Here is a 16,231-nt window from a genome sequence, read left to right on the forward strand (position 1 = left end):
ATTAAACTGTTATTATCAGGAATTGGCATACTAATTTAAATGGCAGCTTTATGATGACTCTACCCAGGTAGCAAAGAATTCTCTCCCAGATTTGGCATAAATCTGGCACAGCAGGCATTCATCCAGCACTGGCATACAGCATGTGGGCTAAACGTAGCCCTGGTTTGCAAAGGTGGCATTGTGTTTAGGGTGGCACACAATACTTGAGCCAGATGTAAAATGTAGTATTTGACCCAGATGTTAATAACTGTTATGTGGGCTATGTGCGTTTGGTCGGTCTTGACCCACATTTAAAATACATTTTTATTATTTTCAAATAAAGAAAAAAATTCTACCAATCAGGTCACTTTGAGAAAAAGCACACCCAGCAGAACTCCTAAAGCGCAATGATTCATGGGATTATCAATTTCATTGCCGTCGTGACACGCCAACATAATTGACCCAGTTCAGTTTCAGTTATGGGTTATTAACTTGGCTGAGATATGGCCCAGATCCATGTTTGGCCCTTGTCTGGGAGCCAGACTTGACCCAGTCATGTACTGAAATTCACTGCAGCATGTGAGCCGAGCAAAAGCTGATTGTGTGAACCAGAGCTGGGCCAAAAATATTTTGCTATATACAGACATCAACAATTAAATAGTAGATATCAACACATCAATTCTTGAAATGAACAATAACATTTTTGATATCAACAATTTTATTGTTAATTTCAATAAACTGAGGAGGAATAAAAGTCAAATCGGCTTTCCCTAATCCCCACCCAGTGAACAGAGAGCAGTGAACATTGTATGAACATTTATGTCAGTGGTGCGAAACAGCTCTGGACTGGATTTAGTAGGCCTATTTGAATTTTAGAATGTAAACAAACCCAAAAGGCCCCGCCTTGCATTACTACAAACATCCTCCTAAAACTGAAACTGAAAGTGTGCATATTTACATTTTAAATCTGCTTTTTTGGAGTTTTAGATGTGATATTTTTTTCAGTTTCATTAACTTTATTATTCTTTATGGTTGAGAAGGAAAATATGATATTGATATCAGTCTAGTTTTAAAGGTCACCTATGATGAAAATCAACTTTTGTAAGCTGTTTACTGTGTGTAGTGTGTCCACTGTCATGTTGGACTGATATAAACCCAATAAGTCTCTTTTTAAAATTTTCTGACGTTTAAATAGGATCCAAATCCCAGGGATTTTGAGGCCCACAGCAATGTGAGTGCCGTTTTTCCACTAAATTGATTGACAGATGTTTTTACTAAACATAAATACACGTGTCCAGAACATTTTTTTGCAAATAAACTGGGATAAAAAATATCTGTTCCAACCCTCTGTGATTTTTACACGTTTTGTAAGCTTAAAACGTGTTTAAAACAGCATATTTTCTAATTCTTAACCGCTACAATCACCACGGCCGCATGGTGTCAGTAAACGCGCACACTGTACACTTGAAGTCAGAATTATTAGCCCCCCTGAATTATTTGCCCCAACACCCAAATCCCCCCCCCCCACCCCCCGTTTATTTTCCCCTAATTTCTGTTTAACGGAGATAACATTAAATTAACACATTTCTAAACATATTTGTTTTAATAACTCATCTCTAAAAACTGATTTATCGTATCTGCCATGATGACAGTTAATAATATTTGACTAGATATTTTTCATGACACTTCTATACTGCTTAAAGTGACATTTAAAGGCCTAATTACAGGGTAGGTTAAGTAGGCAGGTTGCGGTAATTAAGCAATAATATTTATTGTATAATAATGGTTTGTTCTGTAGACAATACAAAAAAAGTAGCTTAAAGAGGCTAATAATTTTGACCTTAAAATGTAAAAAAAAAAAAAAAATTAAAACTGCTTTTATTCTAGCCAAAATAAAACAAATAAGACTTTTTCCAAAAGAAAAAATATTATCAGACATACCGTGAAAATGTCTTAAAAAGACATTCTTCTAAAAAAGAAGAAAATTGTAAAGGAGTGTGTAACTTGTTTGTGTACTGAAAACGTCATGTGTGTGGCTCATCATTTCAGAAAGAATTAAATAAACCACCACAAATACATGAAATAAACTTACTTGGTATTTTTGACTAATGAGCTATTCAGATTTTCCAGAGTCTGTCTCTGTTTATCTGACATAACGCATGAGAAAAAACAGACAAGTAAGTGGAATGGTGGGTGAGGAGAAGCAGCTCATTGGATTTAAAGCCACAGGCTACAAAGACAGCTATGATGTATTCAGATTGGCAGATCCTGGAGGCTATAATAAATGATCTGATGGGTATTTTGAGCTGAAACTTTAGACACATTCTGGAGACACCAAAGGCTTGTCTTACATCTTTTAAAGTTGGGCTCCTAGAAGTTACGTCTCAGAAGTGGCTTATATGAAAGGCAAAGGCCTCCATTGCTTGTTTAAGTTGACCTTTTCGTATTAAATGACACAAAAAGTAAAATGTGATAGTCTTTTAAAAAACTAATTTTGCAATTATAAGTTAGAATGGAAAATCTAAATAAATATAAACAAAACATCTGAGCATACTGTAGAAAGAGGATGATGCAACAGAATTATATTACAAACTTTGAGTCAATTTATATTTAGGATTAATATTTGCTAACTATTTTGCTAAAAACATTCATTAATTCATTAATATCTGAACTGAGGAAGTGGTAATCAACTCATTTGAATATGTTTCACCAAATGTGTATTGTATGCTATAACATTTTAACACAAATGTTTACTCTATTATGGTATGTGTTGTTAATTTTGTCTCTATTATTGTGTTACGACTAAATTATTGTTTTGGTTGTTTTGGTTTGTCCTATATTGGCCTAAACGAACACCTAAACGAAACGTCAGTAGTTTTTCTAAAGGTATTCATCTCACATAACATTTATTTCAAACATATTCTGCCTTCTTCCTATAAAATACTATACATTTGATATGGTTATTATTATATTGATACAGTTAGTTGGGCAAAGAGCACTGATGACTTGAAGCTTAAGTATTGAAGCTCACTTTAAAAAGCTTTAGTGCATTTGCATCAATCATAAGGTGTTTCAATGTTTAACTTTCTGCTTTATAAAAAGAGTTATTTGATATTTAGTTATTTATTTAGTGTTTTCAGGCTGTTTAATTTATTTTTTATATACATACACAGAGAGTTTGGAGCCTATAAAAGTAAAATTAGTGTTTGCCCTCTAAGATTGGGGGGGGGGGGGGGTTTGTGGTATGGATTGTTGGACCACCTGATAGTACCTCTGCATGGGCCTTAGAATCATTCTAACTCAGCAAGTTTTGCATTTTGCAACATGCCCTTTGGAAAAGCACAGCCCAAATCAGTTCAGCACCAATATGAACAGCACCTGCTGCCAGGCTGACTGCACCGGCCCTGCATGTGTATCAGGTTTAATTTTTATGATAATTTATTTGAAACAGTACATTTAGATATAAATTAACCACACTGTAAAAAATAAGTAGTTGTGAAAACATAAAAATAAGGCTACTTGATGCGGTAAGAATTTTGAGTTGTCTCAACAACTGTTTTTCAGTTTTTCTCTAACAATTTTTTGTTCAACTAAAATAATTTAATTTATTCATGAAGTGTTGATTTTTGTATTTTACTAATAAAGATATTCTTGTCACATCAACTGAAGCAACAGTTACTGCTTTTGAGTCAATTACTTTTTTCTGTTATTTTTTTTTTAAATTTGCAAAATGAGTAATTTTTTAATCATTAACCTGTTTTTAATCATTTTACTTAAAAATGAACACAAACTTACTGCTTCATCCATTCATTCATTTATTTATTTTCCTTTGGCTTAGTCCCTTTATTCATCAGGGGTCACCACAGTGGAATGAACCGCCAACTTATTCAGCATATGTTTTACACAGCGGATGCCCTTCCAGCTGCAACCCAGTACTGGCAAACACCTATTCACACTCAGACACCTGTACCTCATGTCTTTAAACTGTGATGGAAACCAGAGCACCCGGAGGAAACTCATGTGAACACAGGGATGCCAGTGATCCAGTTGGGTCTCAAAACAGCGACCTTTTTGCTGTGAGGCGACAGTGCTACCAACTGCGTCACTGTGTCACCCCTCTTTCATACACCCGATAAACAAGCTTAGTTTTCAATCGTCACGTCACGTCACGTCACCCATGCATGAATTATTTAAATATCAACATTCCTGTTCAACACAAAAATGTTTGTCCAAACTCAGTTAAACACGTAGACATAACATTTTAGCGAATATTGTTGACATAACATATATTTTTATGTAATCAATTCTTAGTCACAAATCTTAGTATATATGACAGAAAAAGTATAGAGTGCTAAACAAATGGTGATTTAGTTTTTTACTATTAACTATATTTATTTACTAACGAAATAAAACACTAATAGGCTACAAGAACTGAGTTCTTTAAACAAACAACATACATATTTGTTTATTCTCAACAATTTATTTCAACTTTTTTAATTTAGAAGGTTTTAAAAACATAATGAATTTATTTTCAAATCTTATTTTAATACATATCTATATATAGTTGAAGTCATTATTATTAGCCCCCCTTTGAATTTCTTTTTCTTTTTTAAATATTTCCCAAGTAATGTTCAACAAGGAAACTTTCACAGTATTTCTGATAATATTTTGTCTTCTGGAGAAAGTCTTATTTGTTTTATTTTGGCTAGAATAAAAGCAGTTTTTAATAAAAAATAAATAAAATTTAAGGTCAAAATTATTAGCCCCTTCAAGCTATATTTTTTTCAATAGTCTACAGAACCATCATTATACAATAACTTGCCTAATTACCCTAACTTGCTATTAACGTTATGCCTTTAAATGTCACTTTAAGCTGCATAGAAGTGTCTTGAAAAATATCTAGACAAATATTATTTACTGTCATCATTGCAAAGATAAAATAAATCAGTTATTAGAAATGAGTTATTAAAGCTATTATGTTTATAAATGTTAAAAAAGAAACCTCTCTCTGTTAAACAGAAATTGGGGAAAAAATAAACAAGCGGTCTAATAATTCTGACTTCAACTGTATATATATATATATATATATATATATATATATATATATATATATACACCCTCATGTTGTTTCAATCCATATATATATATATATGCAGGCGATCCACAGTCAACTCAACTCAATCTGATCTCACCAAAAAATATCTTTTTAGAAAATAAAAAATACAAACTGGTTTTCCTCTGTTATCAAAGTGGCTATATTAAGGTTAGCAACATCATTGGTAAATTAAAACAATGCTGTAAATCCTTTAATTTTATTCAAATTCATTTTTATATCGAAATCATCAAAAAGTCTCAAAAACATGTAAACTAATTCCCTCAGTCACACAGAAATACCAACTGACCCAGCCGGGACTCTAACTAACCACTGACCTACAGTGCTGCCTCTTTGCTTTTTTCTTTTATATTTAGAGAATATAAGAGTGTATGCAGTATGAGTACATTTTTGTGGCATGAGCAACATGACTTTTATGACTTGAATGCTTTAGATGTCGAAAGATAAAGAACTGATAGCTATAGGCAAAAATTGGTGGAAAATATTTATTGATTGAAAATATTCCACTACGGTGGAAAAGTTTATTGGTGGAAAAGGAGTATGTGTGTTCAGCCAATTTGATTGTTTCTTTCTACGTATGTGTAGGCTAATACACTCATAGAGTAATACAAATCTGGATTTTATTTTTATTTCGTTAGCCCAAGTCATAGGGTTGTATGTTTAGAATGTCATCTAGACTTGTTTTCTCTTTTGATACAACGCAAACTGATAATAAGTTATGTTTGACAAAAAATATATATATTTCACGGTTGTTAGACTTTATGACCTACAAAAACAAGAAACTTTAGTCCACAGAAAAGGAAACGCCATCATCTTCCTTAAACGTGAAAACGAGTGGAGAAACCAGAATCAGGGCACCCAATCCTGTTTCTGAGATTTACGATTTTTACAAACTGAAATATGTTCCTGGATCAACATCTTTGTTGTTAGTTTATCTTACATTTAGGATTAGAGTTAGTGAAAAGTGCTTCTACATCATTGCTACAGCACATTGTGATATAGCACTTCTATATTACAGATTGGTGTGTTTGACACATTGGTCTCCTATGGTTCTTGGGGATGGTTAAAGTGCTACTGTATATAGCACTATACTGTTGCTGCTTGTAATTATGATTGAACAACTTTAAGTGCTAGAACTGTTTATAGAGTGTATATAATGAAGTGAGTATTGTTTAATTAAATATGTTTTGGATGAACAATCCCTTTAATCATTTAATCTGCCAAGACCTCGATATCTGGCCTTGTTTGGATATGATCAATAACATTCACTTCATCTATGACTCATTTTTTGCTCATCAGTGTGTCATAAGTCATACAATCTGAAGTATTTGTGAATGATGATAACATTTAATTAATGAAGTATCTGAAATTTGAGCATTAAAAGGTAAAGAAACAAAGTTGAAAGAACAGCCCTAGAGCCTAATCCATGTGCACAACTGGGCAAAGAAATCATCTTAATTCATTAAAGACAAACTGAGGGGAAATAAATTTATCTGATATAAACTAAAAATGAAAGCAAAAGAAGCAGTCATGATAAAGTGCTGCAAAACCAGTAAGGAATGTACAGTCAAAAACAGAAAACAGGAAACAAAATATGAGAAAAAATCTGAACTCAACATTTAACTATGTAACTAAACTGTGTGTGTCAACCCAAGAATATTTATTACTTTTTTTGTGAGTGGCAAATTTCCAAGTCATGTCAGTCAAATGAACCAACCTTTTTTTTTTAGTTGGTGAGAGTTGAATGCTTAACCTTGGGTAACACAGTGCTCGCTACTGTCCACTTTTAACCAGCTGTCCAATCACAGCTGAGATTTACAAATACTACAGTAAACTTAAAATTTAGAACCAAACTATAATAAAGTATTTGAATTAATCTGTTGAGAAAATTCTGAGGTATTGTAATACAACACCTATAGTGACACAAACAAATTACCCATTCCTCTACTAGGTTCTAATATAACTATAGGGTATTACAATATACCACAGGTTATTGTAGTAAAAACTGAAAGTATTCTACAGTATTCGTTGTAGTTTATCATTTAACCATAGTTTAAGCGCACCTATTTTACCCCCTTTTCAAGATTTAAGATAAGTCTTTTGTGTCTTCTGAATGTGTCTGTAAAGTTTCAGCTCAAAACACCCATCAGATTATTTATTGTACCTTTCAGAATTTTCTGCTTTTAACGCTATATAGCTGTTTTTGGTGCCTGTGCCTTTAAAGCTAGTTCTCCCCGCCCACCATTCCCATGTGCCTGTCAGAGTGTGCCTCAATCTCCGCCTCGGCTGTGTCAGATAAGCAGCACAGTGACAGACATGAAGGAAGCAGATCTCACGTAATGTTTGTGAAATACTAGTAAGAACTTTCCCAATGATCATTTAATGTATTTGTTGTGGAGTTGCAACGATCAGTCTCACACAATGTCGTTACAAAGTTCACACACACACACACACACACACACACACACACACACACACACACACACACACACAGCGGGACACACACATGGTGCACGCGTTATGTTAATGTACAAAACAAACCTGCTTTAACGTCCACAAACTAGGATTGAAGCGACTTTTATAATTGTACTGACATGCAGAAGTGATGATAAAGACGGTAAAATCACTGTAATTCATTACAAACATGCACTATTTTAAAAACATTTTAAACTTGTGAAACTCATTCTTGATCACATTTGATGATGATTGATGATCACAAAGAGCTGAACAGATCTTTTAATCCCAGGTGTTTTGCGCACGTCCTGTCTTGTTGATATGATTACACGTTACTACAGAGACATGTTAATACATGCCTGTCAATCAATTCAGTGAGCAGAAAAACCGCACTCCTACGTCACGTAGTGGTCTGCCTCAAAATGGGAGCAATTTAGGTCCTATTTTAAAATCAGGAAATTTCAAAAAAGAGATGTATTGTCTTTATATCACCCCAACATGACTGTAGACACTAAACCGACACACAGTTCTGCAGGCCCGTGCAGAGACCGTCCTAAGGGCATGTGCAGGATAAATTTTTTGAAGACCGGGGGGGGTGGGTTGGTTGTTGTTGCGCGCGTTCTGATCAGCTGTGTTGTCGCGCGCGTACTCAAGAGCGGGACCGAGGGTGTGCCGCGTCGCGGGGGCACTTTTGATCATTTTGGAAGGGCACTTTCTATCCAAGACTAAAAAGGGCATGTGCACTGCACAGGTTGAGCCCTATGTGTGCACGTGCCTGCAGTTCTGTACAAACAACCTACAAAATATGTTTTTCATCATAGGTGCCCTTTAATACTACATTATGCTGTAACATTCAAATAAAAAGTGTTGTACATACAATATATACACAGTACAATATACTTCATGATTTAAAAACACTACAGTATTTACTAATAATTACTACAGTATTTTTTAAAAGGGAGAGATAAATACCACACTGACTCACTGTCACTCACTATATTGTTTTTACAAGTTACAATCACAAGTACAAAAACAATCACAGCAAAGAAAAAATATATAAATGATTTAGAACCTTTTAAAGCCAATCATCTCTGAAATCCTTCACTATCAACAGTACAGAAGATTCACATTATAAGCAAATAAAATGCCTTGCTATCAACAGAAGAACAAGAAAAAACCTCACCCCAAAATAGAACCAGTTGACAATGCTTTGATAAACGCACAGCTTTAAGGAAGGTTTATTTAACATCAGCTTGTTTAATTAAACGACACAGTCTTGACAGCATTTATCAAATATTGTTTATAAATCACATGTGGCCTTGAGTTAAATCCAGAAAGAGCAACTGGTGATCCTCTCTTTTAACAAACAATAACTTGTCACTCATTCAGAAGTGTCTCAGGTTTATCATATCCAAATAACTTAAAGTCGGTTTCATAAAGACTGTACAGCTTTCTCCTGTGTGCTACTGAAATGTTTGCAAACCATTCTCGCTCCCAGTCTACCGCAGTCCTGTTCTCATTTCCTGGAGGAAAGTGAATATGTTTATCCAGTCCAAGAATCTTAAGCAAATGTTCTGTGTCCTCATCAAGAGTTTCTAGCTTCCCAATAAAGTCATAGTCAATTTGACATGGATGGCAAAGTCTGTGAATCTGCTGCCAATGCTCATTAAACGGCTTCTCCTTCTCAGTCTGTGGATCTAACAGATACTGAATAAAGTGAGTAAAGGACAGTCTGATACCTGCACTGAAGGCCTCTTGAGCCGAAGCAGGGGGGTGTGAAATATTAGCATAACGCTGAAGCATTGTGGAGCCATAATTGGAGTAGAAGTACTCATCTGGCCTATTAAATTTGGCTCGAAAAGCAGAAATAAGGCGCACGAACGGATCCCGTACAAAAAGGAACTTAGTGTAGTTCTTCAGCTTTTGATGCATCAGAGGACGAGCGTATCGACCATGGTGGATCCATAAGTTGTTAAATGTCTTATGCACTGTAGAATTATGGATTACCTCTATTGGTATGTCAAGAGGATGCAGATATGGAGCTCCATCAGGTGCCTTCAGGTTCTGGCTGAGCACAATCATTACTCGCTTCCAGTTAGTACAAGCTACCTTGGGTACAAAACAGTAAATCACACGGTGACGATCGTCCACAATGAGATGATCCAGAGCTTTGTTGGGAATCTGGTCAAATGTGATTAATTTATCTCGGAAAAGCAGGCTGCTATTGGCCAAACAAAGCTTGTTTATTAGATGTTTACGATGTGCTTGACGCTGTTTCAGATTTTTTGATGAATCCATGTGCTGGTAAGTTCCAACTCTCACCTCATCCCAGAAGACTACTATAAAAAACAATGTGATGAATACCGCTCCCAAAAGAAAACAAAAGTGATGGAGCTTCTGCATTCTGATTCTTGACAGAAGTCTGTACCAGATAGTCAGAACTTTGCTAAATATTATTTGTCGTGGGAATGAGTCCAGTTGACGATTCTGAAAAAGAATAAAAAAATAAGAACAAGTTCGCTAAAGCCTCAATTTACTGTCAACACTCAAGTGATCCAATAATATGCTGTATGTGTCAGAATGGTTTACATGATTTATGATCACAAACCAGTTAGTTTGGTTTGTTAGATAGATAGATAGATAGATAGATAGATAGATAGATAGATAGATAGATAGATAGATAGATAGATAGATAGATAGATAGATAGATAGATAGATAGATAGATAGATAGATAGATAGATAGATAGATAGATAGATAGATGTACTTTAATATTTAAGGCTATTTGGGTAAGCCCACTTTTTTTCTACTGGTGGGGGGAGGGAATTTTGCTTTGATCTTGAGAGTCCCTTGCCACATATAGGCTATAAAACACAAATGATCCCTGTGCTTAAACAGCAATGTATAAATATAAAACAAATATTTATAGGTTATAATTGCAACTAATTTTACAAAGTAGGCTGGTTTACTTTCTCGCTAAAAAGCGCTTGTTTGTCATCAATAACTTTCTTTGACCTTGGAAAATATCTTTTGAGGGATTTTAATTTTACATGCACGAACAACAGCAGCCTAATCAACAGAACATCTTTGTCTAACTTAACCTGCAGTGCTTCTGTGAGAGGAATACATTCATTTAAAATCAACAGACCTGAATATGTTTCACTTAATGTCTCAATTAATCATTCGCTGAGTATACGATATAGCCATAAAAGTATATGACAGCAGTTTATATAAAAAGGGTTAAACATTGCTGTGGGAATTAAAGAGTAGGTTGATAAAAATTGTGGAAAATCTGGCTGCTTTCCATTACTCTTTATTGTCATATTTACCATAGTTGCATCTATTCACGAGAAAGTAAAATAGTTTGGAAGTGTAATGGGACAAACCTAGTTCGCTACACTTTCTGTGCACTACTGTATTGCCAAACAACATATAATATATATATTTTTTTTAATTAAGCGTAATTTTTTACATAAATTACTAACTCATGATGCACTTTAACCAGCCACGATAATTTGCAGAGTCGTACTTGTTATATTCTTATTTCAGATATATTTATTATATTATATTATTGATACAGTTATATTTATAATATAATATTTATTTAAAATATTTAATAAGTTTAAATATTATTTAATTAAAAGCATAGCAAAGCATATAGGTTTTATTGGTTTAGCCAAAATGTAACTCACACCAGTAGTAGAAATAGAATATATCCGCTCCTCGTTGGTTCAATGCAGTCTGTGCTTCCTCCACAAATGAAAAAGACGTCCTGTCTGTCGAGCATAACTGCATGTATGTGAAAATGGGAGTATGGAGCAACTGTGCCTCGGGGGAGCCACTTCCCATTCTCGTGCGTGCATTTACGTACCATACGTTTAAAACTGTGTTGTTCCATAAAATAATACTTGATTATAATATTTAGACAGTCATTATTTTTTATTAATCATCATCATTTTTGTTATCATCATTATATTTATTAATATTATGCATTTTATTTATGTTGTGTGCTTTTCTTTTATGCACCTTACTGAATTTTCCTATCAGCATCTTTGTTGTTAGTTTATGTTAAGTTAAAGTCCTAAAAAAGGTGGTGTACTATTACCCACTTAACCCAAACTTTAAAATAAACAGTCAAAGAAATGACCAAAGTTCTTGAATTCGATAGCAAAATATATATTTATTTAACATCAGTTACTTGTAACTATTGACTTCCACAGAAAGAAAAACAAATACTATGGAAGGCAATGGTTACAGGTTTTCAGCTTTCTTCAAAATCTCTTCTTTTGTGTTAAATAACAGGTAAAGGTTGAGTAAATGATGACAATTAAATTTTTTTTGGGTGAACTAGTCTTTTAAAAAATAAAAATATTTAAACTAATTTGTTAATCTAAAGTAAGATGCTAATAGTCTAATCGTACTTAATGATTTATGCTCAGCTATAGTGCCCCACTATATATGTTATAGTACATTTAGCTGTATTAACTCTATAGTGACTTGTGACTTCTTGTTAGCATAAACTGTGAATTTAAAATGAAAATCAGGGGGTGGGGGTGGAAGCTACGCACAAAAACTCAAATAAGCGACAGTATTTTAATATTAATTATACATCATTTTAACATAAAAAAGAATCAATCAAGTCAGTTAATTAAGTTAACTTAATAGGGTCTGTGCATACATAGAAACACAGCTTTTTAACTTACATTCTTTACTGGCTTATTACTTGACATTTAATAGGCTCCTTTAAACATCACATTCATGCATGCTTGTTTTAAACCAAGCTAATAGGAGACTAGATATGACACTAAAAACGATGAGGCAAAGACAACTCATAAATCACGTAATGATATGTAATTTAAAAGGGTAACTACCATAGCGATAGCAGAAGACAGTCATTCCCTGTTGTGGTGGGCACGATTAAGACAATTGTCATATACTGTTTTACAGGGGCCATTTTAGAATTTTCATTTTAGGGAAACTCAGCTGCTTACGGGGTAAACAAAGAAAAATGTGTAATACCATATATTAATATAAATTAGGGATGTCCAAATGCGATTACATGATCAGAAATTGGGTTCGATCACTCGATCATAATCGGACGTTACCTTCCGATCAGGACTCAAATATATATATATATATATATATATATATATATATATATATATATATATATATATATATATATATATATATATATATATATATATATATTCTCATTATTTTTTAACACAAACAGGGCCGTTGCTGGCCAAAAGGGTGCCCTATGCGTAATTTTACTCTCAATAAAATATAAATACTTAAAATATAAACACTCAAAATTATACTTAAACATTCAAATATTTGCATTACAAAATAAAATGCTTTTATTTTAGCCGAAATAAAACAAATAAAACTTTCTCCAGAAGAAAAAATATTATCGGACATAAAGTGAAAATTTCATTGCTCTGTTAAACATTATTTGGGAGATATTTAAACAAAGAAAAAAAAACTTCAAGGGTGGGCTAATAATTCTGACTTCAACTGTACATGCACACATGATACACTATACATATACACACACTCTATACATATGCACACATGATACACTATACATATACACACACTCTATACATATACACACACTCTATACATATGCACACATGATACACTATACATATACACACACTCTATACATATGCACACATGATACACTATACATATACACACACTCTATACATATGCACACATGATACACTATACATATACACACACTCTATACATATACACACACTCTATACATATGCACACATGATACACTATACATATACACACACTCTATACATATGCACACATGATACACTATACATATACACACACTCTATACATATGCAAACATGATACACTTTACATATACACACACTCTATACATATGCACACATGATACACTATACATATACACACACTCTATACATATGCACACATGATACACTATACATATACACACACTCTATACATATGCACACATGATACACTATACATATACACACACTCTATACATATGCACACATAATACACTATACATATACACACACTCTATACATATGCACACATGATACACTATACATATACACACACTCTATACATATACACACATGATACACTATACATATACACACACTCTATACATATGCACACATGATACACTATACATATACACACACTCTATACATATACACACATGATACACTTTACATATACACACACTCTATACATATGCACACATGATACACTATACATATACACACACTCTATACATATGCACACATGATACACTATACATATACACACACTCTATACATATGCACACATGATACACTATACATATACACACACTCTATACATATCCACACATGATACACTTTACATATACACACACTCTATACATATGCACACATGATACACTATACATATACACACACTCTATACATATGCACACATGATACACTATACATATACACACACTCTATACATATGCACACATGATACACTATACATATACACACACTCTATACATATGCACACATGATACACTATACATATACACACACTCTATACATATGCACACATGATACACTATACATATACACACACTCTATACATATGCACACATGATACACTATACATATACACACACTCTATACATATACACACATGATACACTATACATATACACACACTCTATACATATGCACACATGATACACTATACATATACACACACTCTATACATATACACACATGATACACTTTACATATACACACACTCTATACATATGCACACATGATACACTATACATATACACACACTCTATACATATGCACACATGATACACTATACATATACACACACTCTATACATATGCACACATGATACACTATACATATACACACACTATACATATGCACACATGATACACTATACATATACACACACTCTATACATATGCACACATGATACACTATACATATACACACACTCTATACATATGCACACATGATACACTATACATATACACACACTATACATATGCACACATGATACACTATACATATACACACACTCTATACATATGCACACATGATACACTATACATATACACACACTCTATACATATGCACACATGATACACTATACATATACACACACTCTATACATATGCACACATGATACACTTTACATATACACACACTCTATACATACACACACTCTATACATATGCACACATGATACACTATACATATACACACACTCTATACATATGCACACATGATACACTATACATATACACACACTCTATACATATACACACATGATACACTATACATATACACACACTCTATACATATGCACACATGATACACTATACATATACACACACTCTATACATATGCACACATGATACACTATACATATACACACACTCTATACATATGCACACATGATACACTATACATATACACACACTCTATACATATGCACACATGATACACTATACATATACACACACTCTATACATACACACACACACATATTCATACACGATACACTATACATACACACACTATACATATGCACACATGATACACTACATATACACACATTTTTTTGGGCAAAAATAACCAAGCAAGGTTCAAACACTCAATTTACTTAGTTTCACTTTTATTTTATACAATAAACTCAAATACTAAAATTCCACAGACCGGGAGCAGAAGGTATAAAATGTTCACCATGTTCATGATATATTATTAGCAGGCTGCATAAACCTGATTGGTTAAGGCAACTAAAATGACAACCACTAGGGATTTAACGAGGAGGTATCAACCGTAATTGTGCCGTAATTGTGGGTGGGGGTTTGGCGCTCAGTGTGGGCCCGTCCACTACGCCACTGCTACTCTATAATGCCATATGATTATTTTAATGATGTGCGTGCTTTTGGTTTCGCTGCTGTTGGAGGGGGGGGGGGGGGGGGGTATTGATGACGCGGGGCCCCCTTATAGAAATTAATACTCTTACTTTTGTGAAATTCTTTTTTTATATTAAAATTGAACATTTTTACTAGTAGCAGTTCAGTTGTTGATATTAACAATATAATTTTCATATCAACAATTAAATTGTTGATATCAGGAATTGGCATATTAATTGAAACGGCAGCTTTATGGGGATTTTACGCCGGTAGCTAAGAATTCTGGCCCAGATTTGGCATAAAGCTGGCACGGCAGGCATTCATCCATCCAGCACTGGCATAAAGCATGTGGGTTAAACATGGCCAGGGTTTGGGAGAGATGGCACACAATACTTGAGCCAGATGTAAAATGTAGTATTTGACCCAGATGTTAATAACTGTTATGTGGGCCATGTACGTTTGGTCGGTCTTGACCCCCATTTAAAATACATTTTTATTATTTTCAAATAAAGAAATAAATTCTACCAATCAGGTCACTTTGAGAAAAAGCACACCCAGCAGAACTCCTAAAGCACAATGATTCATGGGATTATCAATATCATTGACGCAGTTCAGTTTCAGTTATGGGTTATTAACTTGGCTGAGATTTGGCCCAGATCCATGTTTGGCCCTTGTCTGGGAGCCAGATTTGACCCAGTCATGTACTGTAATTCACTGCAGCATGTGGGCCGAGCAAAAGCTGAT

At 33.9% G+C, this 16,231-nt stretch overlaps 2 protein-coding genes across 2 annotated transcripts in view; one reads left to right on the forward strand and one right to left on the reverse strand.

Annotated features, from left to right (window-relative positions):
* LOC797518 (guanine nucleotide-binding protein subunit alpha-12) overlaps positions 1-16,231 on the forward strand; it is a 61,767-nt gene that overhangs the window by 22,239 nt on the left and 23,297 nt on the right. The window lies entirely within an intron of this gene.
* Positions 8,756-11,340, reverse strand: chst12b.3 (carbohydrate sulfotransferase 12b, tandem duplicate 3). The gene is made up of 2 exons (XM_001338014.6): positions 11,238-11,340; positions 8,756-10,033 (listed from the first exon to the last, which is right to left on the reverse strand). The coding sequence occupies exon 2, from the start codon at positions 9,947-9,949 to the stop codon at positions 8,924-8,926; it is 1,026 nt and encodes a 341-aa protein (XP_001338050.2). The 5' UTR covers positions 9,950-10,033; positions 11,238-11,340; the 3' UTR covers positions 8,756-8,923.

This window comes from Danio rerio, chromosome 1 (genome assembly GCF_049306965.1).
Source record: "Danio rerio strain Tuebingen ecotype United States chromosome 1, GRCz12tu, whole genome shotgun sequence".
NCBI lineage: Eukaryota > Metazoa > Chordata > Actinopteri > Cypriniformes > Danionidae > Danio > Danio rerio.

What these genes read in the sequence shown, in the direction of transcription:
- chst12b.3 (XM_001338014.6), bottom strand. Translation starts at nt 9,949, where the DNA reads ATGCAGAAGCTCCATCACTTTTGTTTTCTTTTGGGAGCGGTATTCATC.